A 27430-nucleotide genomic window follows, 5' to 3' on the forward strand; every position below is an offset into this window, starting at 1 on the left:
CATTTAACGGTTGAAAATGAGACCACTTATCTTGTTAGTAATTTATTGCATGCTGATGTAAGCATTTGAAAGAATTATTTTTAGAACATGATCTAACAGCAGTCTTGTGTGATGTGACTCAACAGAGAGTCAAAGCCAATTAAAATATGATTTGCTTTTATTTAGATAAAAAAATAAGCACAGCTAGCTGGCCCGAGAAAAGACCTCGATACCAACGGATCAACTCGCGACACTCGGTGTGTCGCCACTAACTTTGGGCTAGTTATCAAACCTCGAGTTCACAGTCACTGTTGTCGGTCTTGAATTGACAATGATTTAAAAACTAAATTTAAAAAGAAAAAGCGCTAGCACTCATTCAGAAATTGGAAATCCGTGCAGCCGGCGGCCGCTGACTAATGTAATGAAACTAGTAAATTGGGCGCAAAAAAATGAAATAAATATCAACACACATTTATACAGCCGTAGATAGTTCAACCAACGTCTTTGTATATTTTGTTTCCTTCTGCGGTTTGATCATAGAGCTGTATGATACAGCTCTATGGGTTTGATACATTTCTCATTCATAAAAACGACTACACCTCTAAGTTGCATATATTTCCGGACCATAATAATAATAATAATATTTTATTCGGCAAATTGACAAAAATACATACAATTTCAATAAATATATAAAATTTGATATTAAAAAAAAAGGATATATACAAACAATAATTAGAAACGTAGTAAACACTACACACGAAAGACAGAACGTGGACAGTGCAGGGCTGCCAAGGAGAAGAACAAAAGTGAAACAAAATGCTGTCGCCAATAGGGCGTGTCTCTCCAACCCTGCACAATGACAGACACATAATACAAACCAATGAAACCAAGCACAAAACAATTAAAACTACCAAAATTGCACAAGGGAGGAAATGTCCAAGGGAGTATAATATGGGATTCAAAAATGGGCAGGGCAGATGAGGCTAAGTAAAGGAAGTGACAATTGACAATGGTACGTGCGCGTACACGGATTTTTTTTATTCCCCCCCCCCAATAAAAAATAAATTGTTTTTGTTTTTCCTTGCCCCCACCCACAATCCCCCCCCCCCCCCCCGTACGCGTGTTTTGATAATATTGCCCGACATTCATTTCCCGCGCAAAACAGATCAGCGCAAGTGCGCCATGTGATTTGTACTTTGAATAAATATTCATAAATACCTCAGACAGTTTAGCTATTCCTATTGGTCGAGAGCCCGTCACGTGGCCGGTATTAAACGGATGATAAAGACATGGATAGCTGGTCTTAAACACTTTTCCAGTGTCACAATAAAATGTGGACTCCTAAAAATCCAGTTCCTCTTACCGTTTCATTGGTTGAACGTTCACAATCCTCACGTAGGCATGCGCAACACTACAAGCGAGTCAGAATTTTATAGTTCTAAACTCAAAACGCAACGCCCCAGGTGCGTTCTGCGTGACATCGCGCAGAACATGTTACGCGCGCGTCAATCTCCATAAAAGGGTTGTTTACATCTTACTCGCCAGCTGAACACTCCATTATTTTGCTAGAGGGATGTTTCAAAAAGCATGAAGTGAACTTGTTGAACAAAATCGGGATTTTTTGAACGAATTATTTGAAATTTTTTTACGGATAAGGCATTTATGAATGGGAATAAATATGTGCTCGGTCGGTATTTATCACTCGTTTAATACCGCTTAGAGTCTGGGTGCTGATAATTACCCTCGCCTCCGGCTCGGGTAATTATCAGCACCCAGACTCTAAGCGGTATTAAACGAGTGATAAAAACCTCCGGAGCACACATTTATTCCCTTATTAGTTAACCTAAAAGGGTCTTAAACGATTTCACGCATTCGTGAATTAGACTTGAATGTAGTCGTTTGATTATTCGACAATCATGATCGATCAAATGCATTGAGTTCAACAGCTAGCCATCGATGGTGGCGCACGTCATCGTCATCAGCTAGCTAGTTGAGTTGCAAAAATTATTTCTCGTGCGTGCTAAATCTGATGATGATTGCTGGTATTATTAAAATTTGTCGATAAAAACCAGAAGTGTGACCAGAATTGACGAGATATGTGCCTTTTTTATTTCTATACTCTAGTCATGCGCTGACGGATGAGGGAAATTGTTGTTGAAATTCGTTGTTGATGGTTGAGAAGTGGACGAATTATTTTCAGCGGGGTTGCTGCGCGCAGGATATAGGAACCCTAGGGAGCTGGAGCGCGGCCAGCGCCAGCCAGCCAGAGGCAGAGGTAGGCGGAAATGGAAGAGCCGATACCGGATTATGGTGACGATTTATTTGTAGAAGACGGTGAGTAATATGACTAATATGAGATGTAGTTGTACATTTTGTGTACCTGACTTGTTGCTGAATACCTGTTGATGGCTTGATAAGAACATAAATTGAAGTTTAGATTTACTGCCACTGCCAAATCGCCTTTTTCCGTCCAGAAATTGATGATGAAATTCAAATTGAACTTAATGAATGCTGCTTGTTGCAGCTGATTATATTGTGACGCAGGTTTAAGTTACCTGTTTAAAAATTACATGCAGGCCCACATGTCAATAATCTCAGCCCACGTGCTAAAGAAATATAATCAAATCAACTACCTCGAGCTTAGCTGCATTTTATGTACATGTACGTCTGCATTTCAGCAAGGCATAAAATGATTAACAAAGTAATATTATTTTTACCATATGTCTCTAGACTAGAGAACTATTTATGTTTGCATATAATTAAAGTATAATAAGTAGGCCACTGTGGGCTGTATTACATGTATTTAATTCATAAAACCAATACAGGCGATTCACAATAGTGCGCCTCCAAGAGTTTGCAACGCGTTGGCCAATCACAATGCGCGAAATCAGTCGACCTTTTCCAAACGCGCATTGGGTCGACTGATTTCGCGCATTGTGATTGGCCAACGCGTTGCAAACTCTTGGAGGCGCACTATTGTGAATCGCCCGTATTCCACACAGTACACACTACTTTATTGATAAATGAATTGACTAGAAATATGAAATTGCTTGGAATGAACTGTTCCTTTTGAACAGTGTTGATTTGTAAATTGTAATTTTGCAGGGTATCCCTTTCTGTCTGGTAAAACTTTGACAAAAGTTCTGATGAAACGAGCAACAAGTACAGCTGATGATGGTATTGTACTATGTGCTCCATGAACCTTAGAAGCATCTGAAGTTTCTGAACTTCTGAAACATCTTTTAAAAAATGTTATGCCTGAAAATGAATTTAAAAAAAAATTGATGCAGCCTCAAAAAAAGGAAGCGGGCGGGGATGATCAACTGATTGTTTTTTTTAATTTTTTTTATTTAGCCTTACATTCATATTCAATGAAATCTTCAAATGTTAATGTATTCAGCGATAGGATTTCATACACAGAAGTTTAATTTCAATAAATTTACACTTGAAACTAGAAGAGGATATCAACGTTTTGATTTCATGCATGTATTCCCGGAAATTCCAGTCTGCATGAAACATAAGCTCATATAGGCCTATCTGTATTCATCGTGATATGATCTTCGTTTAATATTGAATAAAGTTTCCTCAATATTTTGTGCATATGTTTATTTGTTAGCCTGCACACATGATTATGCTTGAAAATTTAGCGGTTGAATGCACTGGTGATCCACATCGATTATAAAAATGACTGTGCCAATGTTTGTATACATCTATATGTAATTCCAAAAGTACAGAATTTTACATGTGTTATGTAAAGCACACAATATGTTATGTAGGCCTATATGTACTGTGTTCAGGATTTTCCTTTTCACTATGTTAAGCTTTCAGTTCATATGCGCATTGTGTGTTCACTTTGAAAAGGGCATAATTATAAGAGGCTTTTTAACAATGTAGAGAAGGGGGAGGGTTGTGTTGAGGGTTACATCACATTCCAGGAATTCCAGATTTATAATAGCGCTTCATTTAAATGACAATGTGTCTGATGGAGCGAATTAGCCATAGCTTCTGTACAGTGCAGTGCAAGGGACCGTGGGATACATGCGAGGGGACATGTACATGTACAAATTGTACCTGTACGTTTTTCAGATCACCGTGTTCTGCAAATTGTGGTTTAGTTTGTGGACAGTCGGCCAAGCATTGGGAGAGCATAAAAAAATGGTCTTGCATTATTGAACATTTGTTAAGGAGCAATGAATGATTTCCACACTTGAACTTTTTTATGTGTGAAAAATACTCAATCCTGTAATCAAAATTATAATGGACACCTTTTTTTTTTTTTAAAGTGAACTCATTTCCTCCTGTTTTCCTGATATGTGACGGTGCTGTTTATGTGAATTTAATAGCGGTGGGAGAAATTGGAGATTTCAAAACATGGATATCCTACTTTTTTCAAACCGAATACCAACTATCCGATTTCACCGGAAGTTCCCATCCAGCTCACAGTCATGCCAACAAAAAGTGACGAGTGAGGTGCCGCATGCAATGCCCTCCCAATGACTGGGTATAGTTGGCAGGACTCAATGACCTCTGACTGGGCCTTTACAAAAACACTTTTGAAAAATGGATGGAAACTCTCTGATAAGTCAAATGGGCAGGCTATACCAAAGAGACCACTAGCCAGTAAATGGAGAACTTTACAGTCAGAGACCATCGAGCAAATTCGGGGATGTTCCAGTTGTTTTCTTTAGCCTGTGTCCCAAAAAATGGAAGACTTAAAAATAAAATTATTTTGTTTCGAATATCCAGTTGCCAAAAATCGAAACTTAAGGCCAAAAAAAAAAGTCTCCGGTTTCTGGTATGGAGCTTGCCAAAAAAGTGGTGCGGCGACGCGGCTTTTTTTTTTTTTTTACCTGATTTTTTTAGTTTCAAATGTCGGCTGATGACTGCAAATGGTGCCCGACTAAACTTAGTGCAAATGTATGGGAGTCCAGAGAGGCCACATAAAGCTTATTCTCGACCATAACCCAATCTAAAAATTTAATTTTATTCCCAGCCTTGATAACCTGTTACTAGTAATCTTCTTGTTATGAATGCTCAACTGCTCTGTGGACCAAGTAATGGATTTCTAATTTGATCTTTGTCCGACCGAGAACTCCCAGAACAAAAGAGCTTTTGTTCCAGCTGTCGATAATTTTATTATTAGGTGTGCAGACAGCCGTAACCATTGACCATAGTGCTTGGGGAATGGTATGAAATACATTGCTGAACTCATGATATGATGCCAGGGTAGTGATCTAAAGTTCGAAGAAGAAAGTACACTAAATAGGTCAATCAAAGGTAATACATGCCCGTAATTTATTTGCTGTAATTAGGTCAATAAATGCATGTGTGACTCTAGAACAATAGGACGATGACCTAAGTTAAACTGTGCAATTGCCTAATAGTAATACTATGCATACCAGTAAACCTTGAATTGAAATGTTGATACTGGGTTCTTTTGGTTCCAAATTTTATTGCAATGTGATCACTTGAGACATTTGCTTTAACTTGAAAGGAGGACCACAAAACCCAATGAAATCTAGACCTACACATGTACATGTACATTGTCATGGAAATCATGTATATGTAAACATGTACTTTTTGTCGTTTATGTGGACTTTCCTTTTTTATGTTTCACAATGCGTTCTGAATTGTGAAAATTCAGGATTAAAAAGTCAATCATTAAAACTGGGCGTCGGAGGGGATTGTTTCACATTAGCATGCAAATTGTTTATTTTAATAATATTTCAGTGACAAGTATTCTGTTAAACAGTTACCTCATTAATCTTATAAATAAAATAATCGCAACTGTACTGATCACTAGGTGAAGAGATGGTGGGGAATGTTCTAACTCTCTCTGCAAATGCTTCATACATGTACAATGAAAGTGTGCTGGTACCCTACATAATGTGTATTGTGATATTCCTGAAAAGACTTGCCAGGTCAAATATTTGCACAGCTTAGACCTCACTTTCTGTGGATATTTATACTTCCCATGGACAAAAAAAACCCAGAAAGCTTATTCAAATTTCTTTCAACATCCTTGTAATATGTATACTTGCAGAGAGTGAAGCAGAAGTGATATTTGAATCAGAAAGTGAATTCTGGAAATTAAGTAAAACATCAACTCGTTTTGGTTGAAAACTACATGTATGTTATTATAATGCATGAAAGATTGTGCAATAGTCAAGCCAGACAGACAGTCTACAAAATGTGCATGAGACGTTCTGGTGGAATTTTTTTTTTTGTCAATAAATTGGAACACCATATGTTGTGGATACTAAGTATTCGCTTTCCATTACAAATGGATCAGGTGCCCCAGACACAATGGGTTTTTTCCACATATGTAGTAGTAACAAAAATATGAGAATGCCATTTAAAGTCACTTGATATAGGCAATTTCCCATGAAAAAAATTATAAACAGGTCTTAATGAGGGATTTCTCATTCCTTTTAATACAAAAACAGGGGGGTCATGTTATAAAAAAAAATAGTGCTGTTAGGCCAACAAAAAAAATTAGTCTGTCTCTGGTCAGACCGAAGTTCCGGAATTGATGCGGCGACGCAGTTTTTTTTTTTTTTTTGGTGGCTTTTTTTTTTTTCAAGCTTGTATTGTACAGACAAGGTGGGTACTATTTTGCTTTTTTTTGTCCTCATTATACATTGGTGTCCTCCATAATTTGCCTTGGTGCCCTTTATCATTTGCCTTGGTGCAATTTCCCCATTCCTTGGTGTTCCTTGGTACAAAAATTTGAGGAGCTGTTGTAGCTTCCGTGTTAATTTGAAGAAAAAAAGGTTGACGCGCATGATTAAAATCGACGCGCGCGCTGACAAGAGACTGAGTATTTTTTGGGGGGGTCTTACTGTTAGAGCACTGGTTTAGAAAAAGGCAGTGTGTGTAGATTTTTATTTAATGAATATTTTGACTTGGATATGAACCCCTTTTCTCCAGGTGTCGCATTCAAGGCCCCCCCCCCCTCCCCCACCTACTGTACTTTTGTACCCACGTTGATTTTCTCACCTGCCAGAAAGTTTTGGAAGTGCACCCTTGTGCAGAGTGTGTTGTTATTGGGCCTGAAGTATGTGATAGTCTGGTTAAACAATTGACCCAAGCTGAGGTTCACATAAGCTCATGGAAAGCACAAGCATTATGCCCATTAACATTTAGCATTGTTACCATCTGTTGTTCAATGTTTCTTTTTCTAGAGAGACTGCTGTACACAGACGACTTGGGTCATAGTGCAAGTCCTCTTGATGACTGGGAGGCAGAAGCTGATCAAGGAGATCACATCATCCGTGTCCATGACGACGAAGAAGAAGATGATGATCACAAGGATTACCACGACAGCCACTCAGATAACTCCTCACTCCAAGATGAGGCCAGCCAAGGTGCTCGGGCACGGCCTACAGAGGGCGGTATTGCCCCACCCTTGGTAGGAGTGGAGACATGTCACGCCTTTTTCTGCTACTCTAAGGAGGATGAAGAATGGGTGGTCAACGTGATGCAGAAGTTGGAGTCGTCAGCTTACGGCTTCCGATGCTGTAATCACAGCCACGAGTTCGATCCTGGCGTCGTCCGTATGGACCGTATCGTCAACGCTCTCTGCACGGCGCGCAAGATCGTACTAGTCTTGTCTCCAGACTTTGTCCAGAGCCAGTGGTGCACCTATGAGAACTTGAAAGCACTCAGGCTTCATTTCAGGAACGTGAACAAGGTTATACCTGTGCTACTGACGGAGGTTGACCTACCGGATTTCCTGCAAGATATCCCCAACGTCAACGGAATGTCCAAGAACTTCTGGCAGAAATTCATTGCTGCTCTTCAATTTGGTAAGATTCTTAAAAACATCAGCATTTAAGAATTTGATGGAATTGTGTCACTCCAGACTTGAGTAATATCAAGCTTTTGGAAACAATTGTCTAAAGTTTTGTTGACATTATTTGGGGTAGCATTTTAATTTTCGTACTTTCTTCTAACGCTTCTATTTACAGATCCATACAAAGGAACTTTGGAAACCTCAGCCCAGTACAACATTCCTGGTAGGTAAAGAAAGAAAAAAAAAAAAAAAAGTAGACTTACATTTAAGGATCAGTGGAAATCATCTTTCTAGCAGGATGTTTAACCCTTTTGTTTGATCAGTCACAGACAGTCAAAAAGTCAATCCTGTTCCCTGCCATGCCTTTTACAAAGGTTAGTCACGAACAATCACATCATATTTCTGGTACGCACTGTGAGTGTGACAGTCAAATTCCATCAACAGACAAAAACAGGCAACTGATAGGCACAGCTGGCTTATCAATCTCCTACAGTCAAAGCATAGCTATATCAGGTTTCATAACAATCACAGCCAGTCAATCCTGCTTTATGAAGGCAGGGAGCACTCAACTTTTGAAAACAGTCACTTGATTTATTCTGACTGCTGGGCTGGCCTTGTTGAAATTGCCAGCCAGAGAGGGAGGTTAATGCTGGCAAAATGGCTTGTTCCCCACTCACTTAGGAATGATTTTCCGTTTTCATGACAGCCTTATACAACGGTGTGGAGTTGGGTCAAGTCTACTCCATGTCTGAGTGCTGTTGTAGGGCAAGATTTGACACGGTCTATTGCCCCGATGAGCTGGCCAGGAAAGGAGTTATGGTGAGTTATGATGTCCATCAATGTCTCATTTGTGTCTGTTTGCCTAGCGTCAGTGCTAAAGGAGTCTCCATATCCGAGTCTTGACTAATAAATGTACTGGAAACAACATTTTTTAAGTAAGATTGAGGCTCTGCATGGTGGAGATACTAAATAATGAAAGGTTTGCGGAAACACCATGTGCGAATAAATAAACATTTTTTAAATGCCTTATTTTCGTTTGATCCTGGTAGGTTCCACAAACCGACTACACGTCCTGCATCAATACCATCTTAGACAGTCCCAAGATGCGCTGGCACACCCTGTGGTACAATCGTGTCTTCAGTGTGACCCTCTGCATCCTCCTATCCATTCTCATCATCGTGGGCCTAGTAGGCAACCTGAGTGATTTCAGCCGTGAGGGCGCTACGCTACCCGCAGGCTGGGCGTTCCTGATTGGTCTTATTCTGTCTGTTATCGTCAGCGTCTTGGTTCATATCATCACCTACCTGGAAACAATCAAGGTGAGATGACGTCTCAAAAAAGAACTTGGAACATTCCCTGCACCAATTTGAGGATTTCTATGTCAACTTCTAACATTTGCTGAGAATAAGAACTATGCTTTTGAAGAAAATAGCTATCCAACAAAATGTTCATGTGATGTATGTTGCCTACAACAGGATCTCAGCGATATGTTGTTAAGCCTAATAATGTAGTCGCATTGCTTTTTGAATACTTCACTTGGAACACACCACATTCCTGTCAAAGCAAGCTATGACAGAGAGTAGTTCAACTCTGCATTATTCATGTTTAAAGGTAGCATGTATTTGCAAACATCAGAAAACGAAACTACCAAATTATTATGAAATACATGTACCTTACTTGACTGTAAGTGAATTATAGTCTCAAGCATCCTGTGAAATCATGGCATCTGGTGTGCTGTCATTTTCAAGAAAAGTGGAATTTTTGTATCAATTTCCAACGATGGTCGGCCGACCATCGTTGGAATTTTTTTTTTTTTTTTTTCTTCACATACTGTCCCAATTTACCAAATTTATTAAGTCTACAATCAGTTACATATCCGTGAACGGGTGCAAGCCAGCTAGTCTGGTTTCCTGACCTAACAATTCCTGACGTCTATAAATGGCTCTGTTTCGTCTGAAGTAGGGTCAGGGAGCCAGACTACAAGAAAAGCATTTTTTTTTCTTCGTTTTTCCAGCATCTATAAACACAAAACTTTTAGACAGTGTATTACTAAATAACCCTGACGCAGTAAGGAACAAACATGCTTGCTTCTTTGTGATCAGACTTCTAAGAATTTGCAAGCAGTTAAACACCACAATTTACTACAACTGTGGTTCATTGTAGTGTCAGAGAGTGTTGTAGTAAACCTAGTAGAAACATTCTCGTCATCTTGTCGTCTGTGTTTTTTATTTTTTCCACAGCTGAACACCCACATAGAGAACCATCTCGCCAAGGCTAACGTCACTCTGACCAGGCACAACGTCCTCGTGGGCATGACTGACTGCTTCTCATTCTGCTGGAACAGGGCCAGGGTATCCTTGCACTTCAATACTGCCGCCCCTTTGGCACACACTATAGAGGGCGCTCTTGCAATGACTCACAAAAGAAATTCCATCACAAATACATAAGGCTGATTAAAAGTAAAATAAAACAGTTTCTAGTCCGGGCTTTTTGGAAAAATGAAGGAGGCAGGCTTTTTATGTCTCTTTTTTTTTTAAGATGGCGAATTTTCCAAAATTGTGAATGGATTCTTCTATTTTCTCCAAAAAGGAGCCGTAACCCTTCTACAAAGCTACAATTTTGTCCAAAACAAATAAACAGACAATTTGACAATATATTTTCAAATATATTGCAAATGTATGAATTAATAAAAAAAAAAGGAGGCGGGCAGGAAAAAAAAAGAAGCGGCGGTGACAAGAAACTGGTTTATTTTTCTACGCGGCCTAACCCATAGCATGTAGATATTGTAATCAAGAATGTTGCCATGATAACAAAATGGATACTCAAGAAAAACTGCACCATACTGCAGCAGAGATTAACTCGATAGTAATTTAGTTTACTTTTTTAAAATCCATCAGGGGTGCTACTTTTTTTTTCTTCTCTTTTTCTTGTTCTCTCTCCTAACTGTATGTGCCTGTTTTTGTTTTCTTTACTGTTCTTATTGTCTGTACTTGAATTTTTACCTGTGAAATTAATAAATGAAATGAAATGAAATGAAAATAAGAATGACCTTAAACTTAAAAGGATTCCCCCAAAGAAAACAAAATCATTGCTTTTGATGACCAGCAATGGAATCGCCTCTTATTATGAACCCAAATTGTCATTTTCATTTCATTGAGGAGCGTGCATTCGATGTAAGCTTGTCCAACCACAACCATCATTGTCAATTGAGTGACTCCGTGAAAATCCCGATCTGAGTCTTTTCATCCAAAAGACATGCGTCGGCGTGCTTAATTTGATTACTTAAAATTTAATAATGGAAGCGCTGCGCTGGGGGAGTCGTCTTGACTGAATCTGTGTGATGGAATATGATTGAATTATTTCTTCTCCTTGACTTTATGCTACAGTTGCACTTTATCTACTACGACCTTCGCAAATGCAGAGTAAGTCTTGACATTATTCAATTCTTAACAGTAAAATTTACATTTCCTTTAAACATATGGTTTAAGATTTTCAAGCCTTACACAAGTGTTGCGTGCATTGCAAACATGGCAGTGCATTTTTCAACATTACTTATGGGTGCGTGATAAGTTCGAAGCCATACATCACTGTAATGAATAATGCGAATGACATTACTACGTAATCTATACTCCAGTCGCGTCTTTGCGAATATTGTGAACCACCGGCTAGGTTACATACATCTGGAAATATGAGTTGTAATAATGCCAGACATGAGAAGGCTTGTGTAATAAACCAGTTACCATTGAACCAAGCCCTACCGCACAGATCTGCTATAATGCAGATATTCAGTAAGCTTATACACTAAGCTTATATAATGTTACATATACTTCTACTTATAATAATAATAACTGTTATATCTTGTACTTGGATACTGTAATTTCATTGGTCAAGAACAGCCACGTGGGAGTCTGTAAAAAATGCATATATACACTGGGTTCCATAAGTGCTGCATATAAATTGTGTGCGTTGCATACGCGTGTGAACCTTGCCACGCACTCACAATTGGGAACTGCAACCACTCAGTCTCATGTCCAGCAGGCAAGCCTGCAGTTTTTAAAGGTTACACCCCAGTGATTTCATTTATTTCTCGCATAGTAGTTACAACCATTTATCTCTTTGACTTATTGGCACGATATAACAAAACAAGTGTTGACTGCTGTAATTTGAGATATGTTGTTTTTAATCCCCTCGGGGTGCATAATACCCTTGGTATCGCCTTGTGTGCTATGCGCCCCTCAGGTGTTCAAAGCGACATATCCCACGCCACAGCAGTCCACAATTGTTAACTGTAAAATACTTGTACTTGTTTTAGCCGAGCGACATTTTCAGTTTCCAGCTATTTTGCGGGGTTTACAGCTCCAGAAACAATGGCAGTTTCTGGTTTAATGTTGATTTCAACTATTTTGCTTTTTCTGTAGGTGAATATGTACCAGTATCTGACTGAGAAAAGGAAGTTACAAAGAGGAGTGAACAAGGTAATAGACATGATAATTATTTATTTATAGATGGTGGATGTACAAATTTGTTAAGCATGGGTAGAGTTCTGCTAAGCTGCAATGAGTAGCTATCAGATTACCCTAACAGGAAATCTTTCAAATTTAGTGTTGTTATGTTCTTTTTTCATTACTGCGAACAACAGAAACACACTCGGTTTCTTTCTCAAAGTCCTTGCCCTTGTAAAAAAAAATGGGATTTTTTTTTTCGTTTTTGTGAATTGACCAAATTCTGGTTAAGTCATTGACTCCTGGTTTCACTGCTATTCAAAAAGCAAACACTCAATTTCTTTCCTTCCCCTTACATTTGGCAGGTTGCCAAATCCTTTTCAGGTCAGGGAACCAGAGTAGCTGGCTTGCACTCATTCACAGATGTGTAACCGATTGCAAACAAAATGTGGACTAACTAAATTTGGGGCAGTATTACATAAAAAGTCAGCCGACCATTGTTGGAAATTGATTCCACTTTTCTTGAAAATGACAGCACACCAGTTGCCATGATTTATTTCACAGGATGCTTGAGACTATTATTCACTTACAGTCAAGTTTTTTAAAGGTAGTTTTCATTCTTTGTGCCCAGGATGTGACAGTGAGTTTTGACATGCAAGGCGGTGGTGACATCGATGATACCTCACGTCTGACCATTGACACCAGACATCGCATCATGTCACCAGAGACACTGACAGCCGCTACCGAACCTTCATCCATACAGGTCAGTAGCTAATGGACCCTGTGCATGACCAAACGAGGGCGCTATATCAGATAGCAGTCAGGGGAGCAATAGTGCTATTCATTGACTTTTCATTCAGGAATCAATGTGTGCATATTATTATTATTATTTCTTTCTGGTAATGAAACCAAGGATTCCTCAAAAGCGCCCTAGGCACTGTAGCTCGCAAGCCTGACGAAACCTGTAGAGAGAAGACAATGAGGAGATTACCGTTTTTAGAGGTGGGAGGAAAACCCCAGAAGAATATTATGAGGAAAACTCATGGAATCAGGTAGAGACTGAAAACCCAATCCATATATTGGCCCAGACGGGATTCAAACCTGGGTCACAGCAGTAGAACGTGAGGAAAGAACCTCTACGCCAAAGAGATTTCGCTATGAATTATGTTTCTACTTTAGCAATCAAACAAAAATTGCAGACTGAAGGAGATCCAACATGCCTGGCCCATTGGGACTGAGCACATTTTGGTTCTAAAAATATATTTAATGAGAAGCAGTCATAGACAATGTACATTGCATGACACTTCGTCTTAAAACCAATGTCTAATTTAATTAAGCTGTGAAGCAGGAAATTCTGCTTAGTTGGGTTTTTTTTGTGTGCTAAGCATGCTGCAGCCGAGAACCAGTGACAGGCAATATGCATCTCATGCAATCTTGGCTGGTTACCAATTTTTGACAAGCCAATATTTTCTGTGTTGATCAAATTCTTATGTTAAGCAGCTTTCGGAAATTAGCCTCTTTCGCTTTTGGGTACAAATTCCTTCCACAGTTGCTTGTTCATTTTTTCCGGTTTTTGGTAATTATGTACATGTGTGATTTGCCCTTCCCCCTTTTTTGCTTCCAGGAGGAGGCGGAGTTATACCTTCTCCAGTGTAGCCCAGCCTACGTTCACAGCATGATCCGAGGTCGTCTACCGAGGGCGCTACGCACCCTCCATTCTGATCATGATATGTGCCTGTGTCAATACACACAACTCAAGATATTCAAGGAAGAAGTTTGAATCGACTCATCGATGGTGATGTCCACCTTTTGTTTCCAGTACTACACGTACCTTTGAATAATTTCTCCGCCCGCCCGCCCCCCCCCCCCCCCCCCCCCCGGCCTCTAAATTTTTTTTTTATTATTATCTTGCTGTCACACTTCCACCAATTGCATTTTTTGTGACCCTGTTACATTTTAAGATGCTTTCAGTCAAAAGTAAAATCTCAGCCTTCAATTTGTTTCTATTCTTTAGTAGCGCCTTTTGACCTGTTTTCAATTAAACGCTCAATTTTAGTTTTTATGTCTTTGTAGTTTGTAGAAGTTTTAGCAAGTTGGACACTTTTTTGTTTTAATTTAGCAGTTTTGGAATTTTTGTAGACTTTTCCTTTGTGAATCCTCCAAAATCGTCCACTGAGTCCGAAACGATTTTATTTAAATGTAAGTAATTCTTCACAGTTTACAGCACTTACTGAAATGTTAGCCTTCTTTCACGTAATCCCATTTTCCATACACTTCATGTTTCTTGTATATTATGTATTATCCATTCTTTATGTACACACAAGTGCCATTAATGCATGGCAAAGATTAAGATATATTTTCCAACTGGGATTTTTACCTGGGGCAAGATTTGACTTTGACAAGTCGGACAACTGGAATTGCTTCAGATTGTGGACAGTAATTTTTAGAAATGACAGTTTTTAAAACTTTTTTAGTGATAAAATGAGTGCCTCATTTGTATTGTTCTGTGTAAATTGACGATATTGAAGTACATGGATGTATCTAGCAAAGTTGAGGAATAATATTTAGTAGATTGTTAAACAGCATACAGCAAGTTCGAGTGGGGAGCATTAGTCGACTAGTTGTTGATTTGTGACGTAACTTACGCCTGCGCACTAATAGCAACGCGCAAATGCCTCTAGTCAAACGATGGTCAAATGTCCTGGCTCCCCGCTGTGCTTTATGATGCGCACAGCTATTGGTAACCAGTGATGCAACCGTGCCACAGACTCCGGTTCCAAATAATCGACTAGAGTAGTCCAACTATCCTGCGTTCGAGCGAAGTTGGTCAAACTATGGTTAGCTATGACTGAAAAAGTTTGTTGAATTATTACATCGAAGCTTGGTAACCAGCTAAAATGCCATATGATTGTAAGTTCCTTTTGAACGGTTCCCACCATTGACTTCTGCACACCCATCAGTTACGTGCAGCACGCGATGAATTGCTTACAATTTCTCAATGAGGTCAAAACTATAACTCTATTACTTAGTTGTGTCAGACCTGTATATATGTTTGTTTGAAAAGAATCATATACCTTCGGGCATCTTGTGTTACTGTAATTCAGTAACAATGAATGCACAAAATGGTTCGCTCATGCGTATCCCAGCCAAACAAAGGCATTGCCCTCTAAGAGTGCAGCTACGCATAAGGTCTTTAGTAATTTTTGGCTGTATTTACAAAACTACACGTATGTTATAGAGCTGTATATTAGTTCATTAATGTGTTTATGTTTTAACGTTATATAGTCAAATTGTTTGATTATAATATGCGTATGATGTACAAGGCATTAGAGATTAGATGGGCAATTATTTTAATATTTTAGTAATTTTTGTTTACAATGCGCTATTTGGTGTTATGCGTACATGTTTACCTCACTGCCTTCTAGATATGTAGGATGAAATTAGTACTTGTTGGTTTGGAATAAGTTCAAACATATTTTAAAAATTTTCAAATTCAGTACAGTTCCTTATATCCAACCTTGTTTTAGATAGAGATGCCAAATCGTACTGATTAACAAAAAAAAATTAAAACTTGAACTATTGAACTACGTTGCTCATCATGTGCATATCTAATGTTCATGGGCCATTAATCTTTATGAATTTTGCTTTTAGAGATATGCAGTAAACTAGTTCTACTGTTTGAGAAAATAACTCCTGTTTTTTTAAACTTAAACAAGATAATTACGATATTGAAGATTATTATCTTCAAAGTATCTTAAATATTTGACACAATTTGTGTGCGAAATTCGTGTTATGAGGACATTTGATAATCAGTTCAATATCTATTACCCTTACATGATTTTCGAAAATTGTATACCATTCACTTGTACCAATATGTTTGTTAGATGCAAATTGTAGGATTATAGGTATTGGGATTTATATTTTACGTGTTTAAAACATGTTTGTATTTAATGAAGGTAATTTGGTGACAGATATTTATATAGGAATGTGAATACAGGGTCCGATGTATGGTTTTTCTAAGGTGCTGTATCCAGAACATAACTTTTTAATCCTTAGTGTTTATACATTGTGATTTTCTCCTATTATGGTGCCATCTTGGTCTTGTTCCTGGAAGTCAATCCATATACCCAAGGGTACTAGCCTATGTCTCCAGTCATTGGAATCATCACATCATCTAGTGTGGTGATTCTTTTTGCCGAAAAGAAGTAAATATTTCTTGTGCAAACCATTTTAAGTAGTAAAACACCAGCATGTATTATTAAATAAATGCTTGATAGGCACACTATGCCGTAGTTGCACTTATGTAGTGATAAAATAGTAATCAGACATTTTCGAAACCGAAGTTAAGCCCAAATTTGGCAGATGTCAAAATTCCTGATATTTTTAATTCTTTTAGTCAACGAAATGATTCCCTCAAACAGAAAAATAAATCTGTTTGAACTGTTCTCGGTGGTGGTGTTTTGTAACATCTTGAAGTGTATGTAAGAAGTGTGGATTAAATGGTATATTATTTCCATTCAAATTAGTACAAAATGTACGATATTAATGGGTTAGTGATATTTGGTTGTCAATACTTTTAGTACTACGCATAATTACTAAAGCCTTGTGTACAAAGAATTCCTATATTTTTCAGAATTGCTTGAGTGAAAGGCGATCATTTTAGAGCTTTTTCAACTCCTTTGTGATGTGGTAAAAGGGCAAGTAACAATTGGCAAAAGTACTTACGACTTGAAACAGAATCTGTACTGAGACATATTTCAATGTGTGTTTTACATGTTGATGGTTTGATAGATTTTTCATGTATTTTAACACGAGCTATTTTGTACATATTTCACCTCAACTCTTACACAGCGTCTTCCAGTTATATGTTATGCTTCACTTGATATTCACGAATAAAAAAAACTACAGTTAGATAAATTGGTTTATTTATGTATATTATTTCTTTGAGACTGATCCAAGTAAACCTGTGAAAACTACGTCAGTAGAAAGCTGTTACGACTTGAAAAAAACTCTGCAAGCAGGGCCTTGCTTTTGCTCGGCGACCAAAAGAAGCCGCTGTAGCATGAATTTAGGTTTTTATGAAATGCGGACTCATTGGTGGTATTGCGCATGCTCATGCACAGATAATTAGGAAAGGGACCGGTCACGTGGGAGGGTTTAACCAATGAAAGGGGGAAAGAGTCCGATTTTCATACCATGATACGAGTCCGATTTTCATATGACACTGCCATTACTGAGCTGGCAACACGCGTATACCGCACGCGTTCTTTAAGTCAGGACGCGCGCGCATTATGGTAACCCTATTGGTCGAAGGAGCATGGGTGCGCGCGTACCACCTGTGCTTTAATGGCTTCCTAGAATCGATGTCACTGAATTAGTTTTATGGATTTCTACCAGGCAGTGCCATCTTGGCAACTACTTGTGCTTGTCACGTCTAGAAATATCGATTGCTGTCTTCTTAAACTCCTGAAAAATGTTCCTTGTGAGTGATCATCGATCGACAAAATGTATTTTAATTCTCTCGACTTAAACTGCGTGAGTTGGAGACATCCAGCAAGCAGAAAAGTAAGTATTTGTGATTTTTAGATATTGTCTTCATCTCGACAAGGACGGAGCTTTCACTAGAACAAACTCAAGGGAAACAAGTTGTGACAAAAATATCCACTTTTTTCCTTCAAGAAATACGCCGTTTTTATTCTGAAAATAAAAACGTAACATGTCGAATGTTCATTTTGAACCATAATTTCCAATGTATTTTGAAGGGGAAAAGGAAGAAATAAAGATGTTTAACACAAACACTCATTAGTGTGGGGAACTGTTCAAATAAATAACACGAATCCATTGAATTGGTGCATACACTAAAAACAAACTTTAAAAATGCCAGACAAAAATACACGCCGGGTGATTTCTAAACAGATCTGACTTAATTATTACAATAAACTGAATTTTTGTCATTATTCCATTTCTTCTGTAATCAATCTTCATGGGAAAAAAAATTGTTGTGTTTATGTGAACGAAGTCTGGTTTGCTCATTTTACAAAATATAGCAAAATACAAACGGATGTGAAACCACGCCTAGACAAAATTGCCACACACCATACATTTGTATATACATGTACAAGAATTATGTGTTCACTGCAAGCACTTGATTTTTATTTTAATGGACGAATGCAAGGTGTACATTCAGATGACAATTTAAATTCCATTGGGGAAACATGATATATCGGAATAATCTCGTTCACGGCGATATTCTTAGCCTTTTTAATGAATATTCCCAGCACAAACTTGTGGTGGCTAAATTTGTTTAGTAAAACACAAAGTAGAAGCCGGAAGATGTTCGTCAGTTAGACAGCACGAGCAAACGAGGTGCGACCTTGCTTGGCTGGGGCAGCGCGGCGTAGTCTCGGCTGAGCTGCGGCTCCCTTCGCTGCCTCCTCGGACATCCGTCGCAGAGATGCTCCTGCTTTGCGCTTGTGGTTCATGTTGAAATTCTTGACCTGCTTTCCAAACTGCTTGACGGTTTGGCTGATTTCTTCCTTGTTAATAGCCTCCATGTTCGGGGAGACCTGTGCGTTGGTCTTCTCGTCATACCGCTTGAGGTTAGCGAAGACGTGTTTCAGCTCCTTACGCTTGACGTCTTCAGACGCTGCGGACATCTTGATCTTGATGATATCGGCCAGTGCTTTCTTCTTTGCGTTCTCCTTGTGATATTTGCGATGAGGCTGCATGCTTGGTGATACTGACCCGTCAACCTGTTCGTGATTTGAACAATATAACGCCATAACATTAAAAAAAAAACCACCCCGAATACAATACATCCTCCTCAACTCCCTAAAACCTTTGACGGTAAAAATATAGACAGGAAATGGCAAACCACGAAATGGGAACTACGTATAAGTTTGTTGGTATAGAGTTCGGAAAGCAAGACAAACTCGGTGTATCTATCTGATGCAAAAATATTTGTTTTGGCGTTTGCTTTGCGCTACATTATTATACATGTACATGTACTACGCTAAACTATAAACTGTAAGTTTCCCAAGACTTTGGACGAACTCACCTTCGGCTTTCCTTCGGCGTTTTCAGCCCAGGCACAGGCCACAAGGGCCCCCAGTGCAACCAGAAGAATCACGGAACGCATCTTGCTAAAAATATCCACAATTCCACTCAATGTGGTCCAAAACTGGTGCAGGACGTGCTTTTGTCCTGTCGTTGAATGAGCGATCGCGAAAGAACGTTTTGCGTGTGGGCACCACAGCTACTTTCTCTTTAGATTGACCCCTTTTCTATTCAAGATCTTTCATTGATTTTTCCCCATTTGACGAATTCAGAAAAGATGGCCTTGTTATCGATTACTTTTGTTGATGTTCGTCGGACCGATATTCACTGCCATAACAACGACCCAAAGCAAATGAAGACAGTCGGCCAAAACCAAAAAGCTGATCAATGATGATAATTAGATGACGCACGTCCAATTTGATGAGAATTAGAGCTCTATAATAAGAGAACAGTTATAACGAACAACCCATAATTGCTCATAAACTTTGTGTAAGCCCATATCATATAATCCTTGGGCCAGGACCCCAAAATTCACCAACTTGTACCATCTGAGGTGGCAAAATCTCCTTTTTTTTTTCTTTTTTCTTTTTTATTGTTGTACATCTTTAGTTTACATTTTGATATGATAGCCTTTTCAGTGTGGTAGCTTATTATTGGTTTTCGCCCCTTGAATGTCCAGACCCCTGTTAACGTTATAATCCTTGCAACGTTATAATCCTTGCTGATCTGTATACGTTATAATCCTTGCTGATCTGTATAAATTCGGTGATCTTTCCTTACTTCTACCAGATATCAATATGGTACAAAAACAATTACGTAAGATGCAGTGTAACATGTGTAAATTTGTGTAAAACAGTGTAAAATTTTGTTACAATCTAAAACGTTGGTTCTTATAAAAGAAAACATAAACCAAAATATTATCAGAATGGTTAGGAGAAAAGCTTTATTCTAAGGTGAGTTCCAATTAACTCACGACCAAAATGTAGCAGATGATGTAGCCCCCCCCCCCCCCCCCGCCACACACGCACTCCATGCACTCTAGCACGTTTGTTTCTCATTGGTTTGGTACACGTTTTCTAATCGAGGTCGTCCTCGATTCGATTCACCGATGATGTTGCACGCACTGGCGGCGGAACCGCGGGGGGGGGGGGGGGGAGTTGCCCCCCCCCCCCACTTTTTACCAGAAGCGCTTTTAAAAAACGAGGTTAATTAAAATGATACATTCATTAAGAGGTAAAAAAGATTTTTGAACACGTGTCTCAATGTATCTTTTGCTCAGAAAATATTGGTTAAAGACTTGTGGTCAGAAATTGCCTCAGATCGCACCACAGAGCATCTAGAATCCTTATTTTTTTGGGGGGGGGGGCCCTTAAGCGGGCCCCGAACCCAACGCCTCAAGGGCTTCGCGCTCGCATCAGTTCTGATCAAGGTATGTTCCCCCACTTTTGAGAAGCGATTGACACCCCTGGTTGGGTTTGAAATTTGACAGAAGGCCTTATACCTAAGTGAGTATGGCGACACAAAATTAGAAAAATGATACGAAAAATAGGGATATACCGCGCTAAGAGAAAATAGTCCACATGCATAGGTTAGCAGACATTACGTAAGTCACACTTTCGTTTCGGACCAACTGCACACTTTTCCCATTTGCTTTGATTTTGCTTTAATCCTGCTCCGGGAACAGTAACTGGACCTTACCCCACCACTTTTAAAAGTGTTCCGCCGCCGATGGTTGCACGTGTGTGTACTCGATTAGTTACACCATAAACAAACGCACACACACCCACAATTTGATTTTAAGGAGGTCGGGTGTCCGGTAAAAAAACACCAACCTGTCTACTTAGCCTTGCAGCACAGATGAAATTTGTGGGTGCCCCCCACATGCAGACCCCCTAGAATGGAAACCCTGGCTACGCCGCTGTCCGCAACCGATTAACCCGCCGCTTTGCAAGTCGATTTTCCATTTATTATAGGCTAGTTTTTCCCTGGCCGGTGACAGGTAATTCTGTCCCCCTGGTAAATGTGTCCCCCCGGACACATTTACCGGCTCGTGACCTGGTAAATGTGTTCGGGGGGACACTTTTACCTAGGTAGATTTGTCCCCCTCCAGGTAAAATTGTCTCCCTGCCCAACGGTGACAGTGTCCCCCTGGTTAATGTGTCCCTATGCAGTATATACTGAGAGCAGCAGCGTGTCGCGCGCGCCAGTACATGCTGCAAGATTGTGGCAGTGATTATCACGTGTACATATGCGTCTCCCTCTACAATGGAAATTCATCCAATAGGAAATGTCGTTACGCCCCCCCCCCCCCAATAAAAAAATCCATGGCTACGCCACTGAATACACGTTATATTAAAATGAATTTTCGTACACTCATTTGTCATGATGTTTGACATCAAAAGATTTCATTTCATAATAAAAACGTCAAATTATCAAGCTATTATGACCGTAACAATACAGGATTTTAATTGCAACAAATACAATCCTAATGTACGTCAACATGGATTTTTAACGTTTAAAACACTAGATTGTTACGATCATATTGTATTTATAGCTCCACGGTTTCTCACGCCATTCAAACTACTCATGCTACACATCGTGAAAACTAATTGCATGAAATTTCAATTTAATCCATTTTGTATTTCTTGAGTAGTTCATCGGAAACGAGGTTGTTCTTTTTTTCAATTGTGCAGCATCCGTGTTGATGCGTTGCCGAGACCACTATTTATGTGGCGCGCCCTCTATTATAGTGGTCTCGATCTCCACCACCAAACCCGATTTCGGGCCAACAACTCAAGAAATACACTTTACAGTAAAATGAATTTTCGTACACTCATTTGTCATGATGTTTGCCGTCAAAAGATTTCATTTCATGAAAAAACGTCAATTAACCAAGCTATTATGACCGTAACAATACAGGATTTTAATTGCAACAAAATACAATCCTAATGTAAGTCAACATGGATTTTTAAATTTTAAAATACTAGATTGTTACGATCATATTGTATTTATAGCTCCACGGTTTCTCACGCCATTCAAACTACTTATGCTACACATCGTGAAAACTAATTGCACGAAATTTCAATTTAATCTATTTTGTATTTCTTGAGTAGTTTAGGAAACGAGGACATTCTTTTTCTTCACTTGTGCAGCATCTGTTTTGATGCGTTGTGGCGCGCCCTCTATATTATAGTGGTCTCGATCTCCACCACCTAACCCGATTCACGGGCCAACAACTCAAGAAATACACGTTACATTAAAATGAATTTTCGTACACTCATTTGTCATGATGTTTGGCATCAAAAGATTTCATTTCATGAAAAAAAGTATATTAACCAAGCTATTATGACCGTAACAATACAGGATTTTATTTGCAACAAATGCAATCCTAATGGAAGTCAACATGGATTTTTAACGTTTTAAACACTAGATTGTTACGATCATATTATATTTATAGCTCCACGGTTTCTCACGCCATTCAAACTACTCATGCTACACATCGTGAAAACTAATTGCACGAAATTTCAATTTAATCCATTTTGTATTTCTTGAGTAGTTCATCGGAAACGAGGTTGTTCTTTTTCTTCACTTGTGCAGCATCCGTATTGATGCGTTGTTGAGACCACTATTTATGTGGCGCGCCCTCTATTATAGTGGTCTCGATCTCCACCACCAAACCCGATTTCGGGCCAACAACTCAAGAAATACACGTTGCAGTAAAATGAATTTTCGTACACTCATTTGTCATGATGTTTGGCGTCATAAGATTTCATTGCATGAAAAAAACGTCAATTAACCAAGCTATTATGACCGTAACAATACAGGATTTTATTTGCAACAAATACAATCCTAATGGAAGTCAACATGGATTTTTAACGTTTAAAACACTAGATTGTTACGATCATATTATATTTATAGCTGCACGGTTTCTCACGCCATTCAAACTACTCATGCTACACATCGTGAAAACTAATTGCACGAAATTTCAATTTAATCCATTTTGTATTTCTTGAGTAGTTCATCGGAAACGAGGTTGTTCTTTTCTTCAATTGTGCAGCATCCGTGTTGATTCGTTGCCGAGACCACTGTTTATGTGGCGTGCCCTCTATATTATAGTGGTCTCGATCTCCACCACCAAACCCGATTTCGGGTCAACAACTCAAGAAATACACGTTGCAGTAAAATGAATTTTTGTACACTCATTTGTCATGATGTTTGGCGTCATAAGATTTCATTTCATGAAAAAAACGTCAAATAACCAAGCTATTATGACCGTAACAATACAGGATTTTATTTGCAACAAATGCAATCCTAATGGAAGTCAACATGGATTTTTAACGTTTTAAACACTCGTTTGTTACGATCATATTATATTTATAACTGCACGGTTTCTCACGCCATTCAAACTACTCATGCTACACATCGTGAAAACTAATTGCACGAAATTTCAATTTAATCCATTTTGTATTTCTTGAGTAGTTCATCGGAAACGAGGTTGTTCTTTTTCTTCAATTGTGCAGCATCCGTGTTGATGCGTTGCCGAGACCACTATTTATGTGGCGCGCCCTCTATATTATAGTGGTCTCGATCTCCACCACCAAACGCAATTTGGGGCCAACAACTCAAGAAATACACGAATAGGCCCCCCCCCCCCCTCATGAAATCTCGTCGCCCTCCCCCCCCCCCCCCCCGCAGTCGCCCACCCCAACTGAGATTTTGATTTTCTAAAATAATTATCATTGATCTACATGACGCCCCCCCCCCAATGAAATGTTCAAGCCCCCCCCCCCCTGAAAAATTCCTGGCTACGCCACTGAATACACGTTATATTAAAATGAATTTTCGTACACTCATTTGTCATGATGTTTGGCATCAAAAGATTTCATTTCATAATAAAAACGTCAAATTATCAAGCTTTTATGACCGTAACAATACAGGATTTTAATTGCAACAAATACATCCTAAGGCCAAAAAAAAAAGTCTCCGGTTTCTGGTATGCGCGCGCGTCGCCGTAACCATGCGCGTCGGCAAAATGAAAAAGTGTTTTTTTTTTCAATAAAAGATGATGTCTCAAAACCGCCAAATTCAATTGTTTGACTGGAATCCTGCTGCTGCACAATTTCAACGTGTTTTTAGATGGGGTTATGATCGAGAATAAGCTTTATGTGGCCACTCTGGTCTCCCATAATATTGGCACTAAGTTTAGTCGGGCACCATTTGCAGTCATCAGCCTACATTTGAAGCAAAAAAAACAGGTAAAAAAAAAAAAAAGCCGCGTCGCCGCACCACTTTTTGGGCAAGCTCCATACCAGAAACCGGAGACTTTTTTTTTGGCCTAATGTTAGTCAACATGGATTTTTAACGTTAAAACACTAGATTGTTACGATCATATTGTATTTATAGCTCCACGGTTTCTCACGCCATTCAAACTACTTATGCTACACATCGTGAAAACTAATTGCACGAAATTTCAATGTAATCCATTTTGTATTTCCTGAGTAGTTCATCGGAAACGAGATTGTTCTTTTTGTTCAGTTGTGCAGCATCCGTGTTGATGCGTTGTTGAGACCACTTTTTATGTGGTGCTCCCTCTATTGAACAAAACTTAAAATATTCTACGGCGTGCGGATGTAGGTCGAGTTCAAGTCTCAAACGCCACAGGTCGAACAGAACGATCCGAACAAAGATAGACTCTATATCGCTTGAGGGCGCTGTTCTTTTTGCGCGTAGTATTAAACTTGCAAAAGTGCTTTGAGAAGTGCAATCCACATGTAGATATTTCCACGCTTGGTCGGCAAACTGCACATTTTGTCAACCACGGGTTGCAAAACTCAGTGTAGAAGGTCCAACTTTACAAAAATGAAGAACAGTTATACAGATGCCCAATTTATTATTTGATTGTTAGAAATACAACATGGTCAACAAATGTAGCTACTTCGTGCCTTCAGTACTAAATAGTACCAAATTTGCAAACATATTTTGCCCTGCCGTATAAATTCGAAAACTTGGGGGGGGGGGGGGGGGGCTGGAAACCACCTGAATCTAGGGAGCGCTCTTCCCCATGTACATAAATTGTGTACTGTGGCGTTTGAGGTGTTTATTGCACATGGCTTAAATGCATGTACATGCTAAATCGACCTGTGGCGTTTGAGATGGTTTTTGCACAGTACATGCTTTAAATGCGTGTACGTGCTAAATCGACCTGTGGCGTTTGAGATGGTTTTTGTACATGGTTAATGCATGTACTGGCATATATACCCTGTACAAAAACCATCGCAAACGCCACAGGTCGATTTAGCCTGTACATGCATATAAACCCTGTACAAAACCATCTCAAACGTCACAGGTCGATGTTGCCCGTACATGCATTGAAACCATGTACAAAACGCCACAGGTCGATTTAGCATATGCGTGCATAAAAACCATGTACAAAATCCATCTCAAACGCCACAGAGGTCGATTTTGCCCGTACATGCATATAAACCATGTACAAAAACCATCTCAAACGCCGCAGGTCGATTTAGCCTATGCGCTCATATAAACCATGTACAAAAACCATCTCAAACGCCGCAGGTCGATTTAGCCTATGCGCTCATATAAACCATGTACAAAATCCATCTCAAACGCCACAGGTCGATTTTGCCCGTACATTGAAATCATCTCAAACGCCACAGGTCGATTCAGCATGTACGTGCACATAGACCATGTAAAATGAAAAACCATCTCAAACACCACAGGTCGATTTAGCATGTACATGCATGATGACCATGTACAAAAACAACACCTCAAACACCACAGGTCGATTAAGCAATAGCATGTACATGCATATAAACCATGTACAAACCCTCTCAGTCAAACGACACAGGTCGATTTAGAATGTACGTACGTACACTACGAAAGCCCATTAGCGCCACTGCAAGTATATATGTTGCGGATTATTTAATTCGTTATTACGGATTATTAATTCATTATTACGGATTACTAATTCGTTATAACGGATTATTAATTCGTTATTACGGATTATTTAATTCGTTATTACGGATTACTAATTCGTTATAACGGATTATTTAATTCGTTATTACGGATTATTAATTCGTTATTACGGATTACTAATTCGTTATAACGGATTATTAATTCGTTATTACGGATTATTTAATTCGTTATTACGGATTACTAATTCGTTATAACGGATTATTTAATTCGTTATTACGGATTATTAATTCGTTATTACGGATTACTAATTCGTTATTACGGATTATTTAATTCGTTATTACGGATTATTAATTCGTTATTACGAATTACTCATACGTTCTGAGTCATACTCGGCAAGTATGGCACAGGAGTGCAAACGTTGTATGCAAAGATATACACAGGCCCCTGGTCACGTGCTCTCCACGTGTAAGAACATCAGACCTAATTCGTAATAACGAATTAATAATCCGTAATAACGAATTAATAATCCGTAATAACGAATTAATAATCCGTAATAACGAATTAATAATCCGTAATAACGAATTAAATAATCCGTTATAACGAATTAATAATCCGTAATAACGAATTAATAATCCGTAATAACGAATTAATAATCCGTAATAACGAATTAAATAATCCGTAATAACGAATTAATAATCCGTAATAACGAATTAATAATCCGTAATAACGAATTAATAATCCGTACTAACGAATTAAATAATCCGTTATAACGAATTAATAATCCGTTATAACGAATTAATAATCCGTAATAACGAATTAATAATCCGTAATAACGAATTAAATAATCCGTTATAACGAATTAGTAATCCGTAATAACGAATTAATAATCCGTAATAACGAATTACACAATATGTAACATATATACTTGCAGTGGCGCTAATGGGCTTTCGTATGTACGTGCATATACATGTATATGTTTATTCAGCGGCCAGTGCCAAACACAGGTCGACTAATTCGTTATGACTCTACAGAAATTCATGAAAAAAGATACAATAACAAACTGTTGGAGAAGGGTCCCAATTAATGCTTGGGAATTATTTTGATAAGCACTACTGTGCTTTGAAATTTTCTGTACTGTAATTTATTATACCTCCATATAAATTACAAGAAATATTGATTATATGCATTTAATTCAAACGTAACTAATAATACAAATTAAAGCACG

At 38.7% G+C, this 27430-nt stretch overlaps 2 protein-coding genes across 2 annotated transcripts; one reads left to right on the forward strand and one right to left on the reverse strand.

The window, feature by feature from the left end:
- The first annotated feature begins 1935 nt into the window (after nt 1-1935).
- LOC119720037 (transmembrane protein 268-like) lies at nt 1936-14083 on the forward strand. The gene is made up of 10 exons (XM_038189542.1): nt 1936-2313; nt 7164-7787; nt 7950-7997; nt 8481-8593; nt 8824-9093; nt 10015-10125; nt 11161-11196; nt 12193-12249; nt 12848-12979; nt 13841-14083. The coding sequence occupies exons 1-10, from the start codon at nt 2265-2267 to the stop codon at nt 13994-13996; spliced, it is 1596 nt and encodes a 531-aa protein (XP_038045470.1). The 5' UTR covers nt 1936-2264; the 3' UTR covers nt 13997-14083.
- A 3793-nt stretch (nt 14084-17876) lies between these two features.
- Nucleotides 17877-19493, reverse strand: LOC119720038. The gene is made up of 2 exons (XM_038189545.1): nt 19274-19493; nt 17877-18968 (listed from the first exon to the last, which is right to left on the reverse strand). The coding sequence occupies exons 1-2, from the start codon at nt 19352-19354 to the stop codon at nt 18561-18563; spliced, it is 489 nt and encodes a 162-aa protein (XP_038045473.1). The 5' UTR covers nt 19355-19493; the 3' UTR covers nt 17877-18560.
- Between the last annotated feature and the right edge of the window lie 7937 nt (nt 19494-27430).

This window comes from Patiria miniata, unplaced genomic scaffold, assembly GCF_015706575.1.
Source record: "Patiria miniata isolate m_02_andy unplaced genomic scaffold, ASM1570657v1 HiC_scaffold_9, whole genome shotgun sequence".
NCBI classification, from domain to species: Eukaryota; Metazoa; Echinodermata; class Asteroidea; order Valvatida; family Asterinidae; genus Patiria; species Patiria miniata.

What these genes read in the sequence shown, in the direction of transcription:
- LOC119720037 (XM_038189542.1), top strand. Translation starts at nt 2,265, where the DNA reads ATGGAAGAGCCGATACCGGATTATGGTGACGATTTATTTGTAGAAGAC. An exon ending in CATTGCTGCTCTTCAATTTG is followed by an intron (nt 7,788 to 7,949) that starts GTAAGATTCTTA and finishes TTCTATTTACAG; the next exon opens with ATCCATACAAAGGAACTTTG. An exon ending in CCGAACCTTCATCCATACAG is followed by an intron (nt 12,980 to 13,840) that starts GTCAGTAGCTAA and finishes TTTTGCTTCCAG; the next exon opens with GAGGAGGCGGAGTTATACCT.
- LOC119720038 (XM_038189545.1), bottom strand. Translation starts at nt 19,354, where the DNA reads ATGCGTTCCGTGATTCTTCTGGTTGCACTGGGGGCCCTTGTGGCCTGT. An exon ending in ACGCCGAAGGAAAGCCGAAG is followed by an intron (nt 18,969 to 19,273) that starts GTGAGTTCGTCC and finishes AATCACGAACAG; the next exon opens with GTTGACGGGTCAGTATCACC.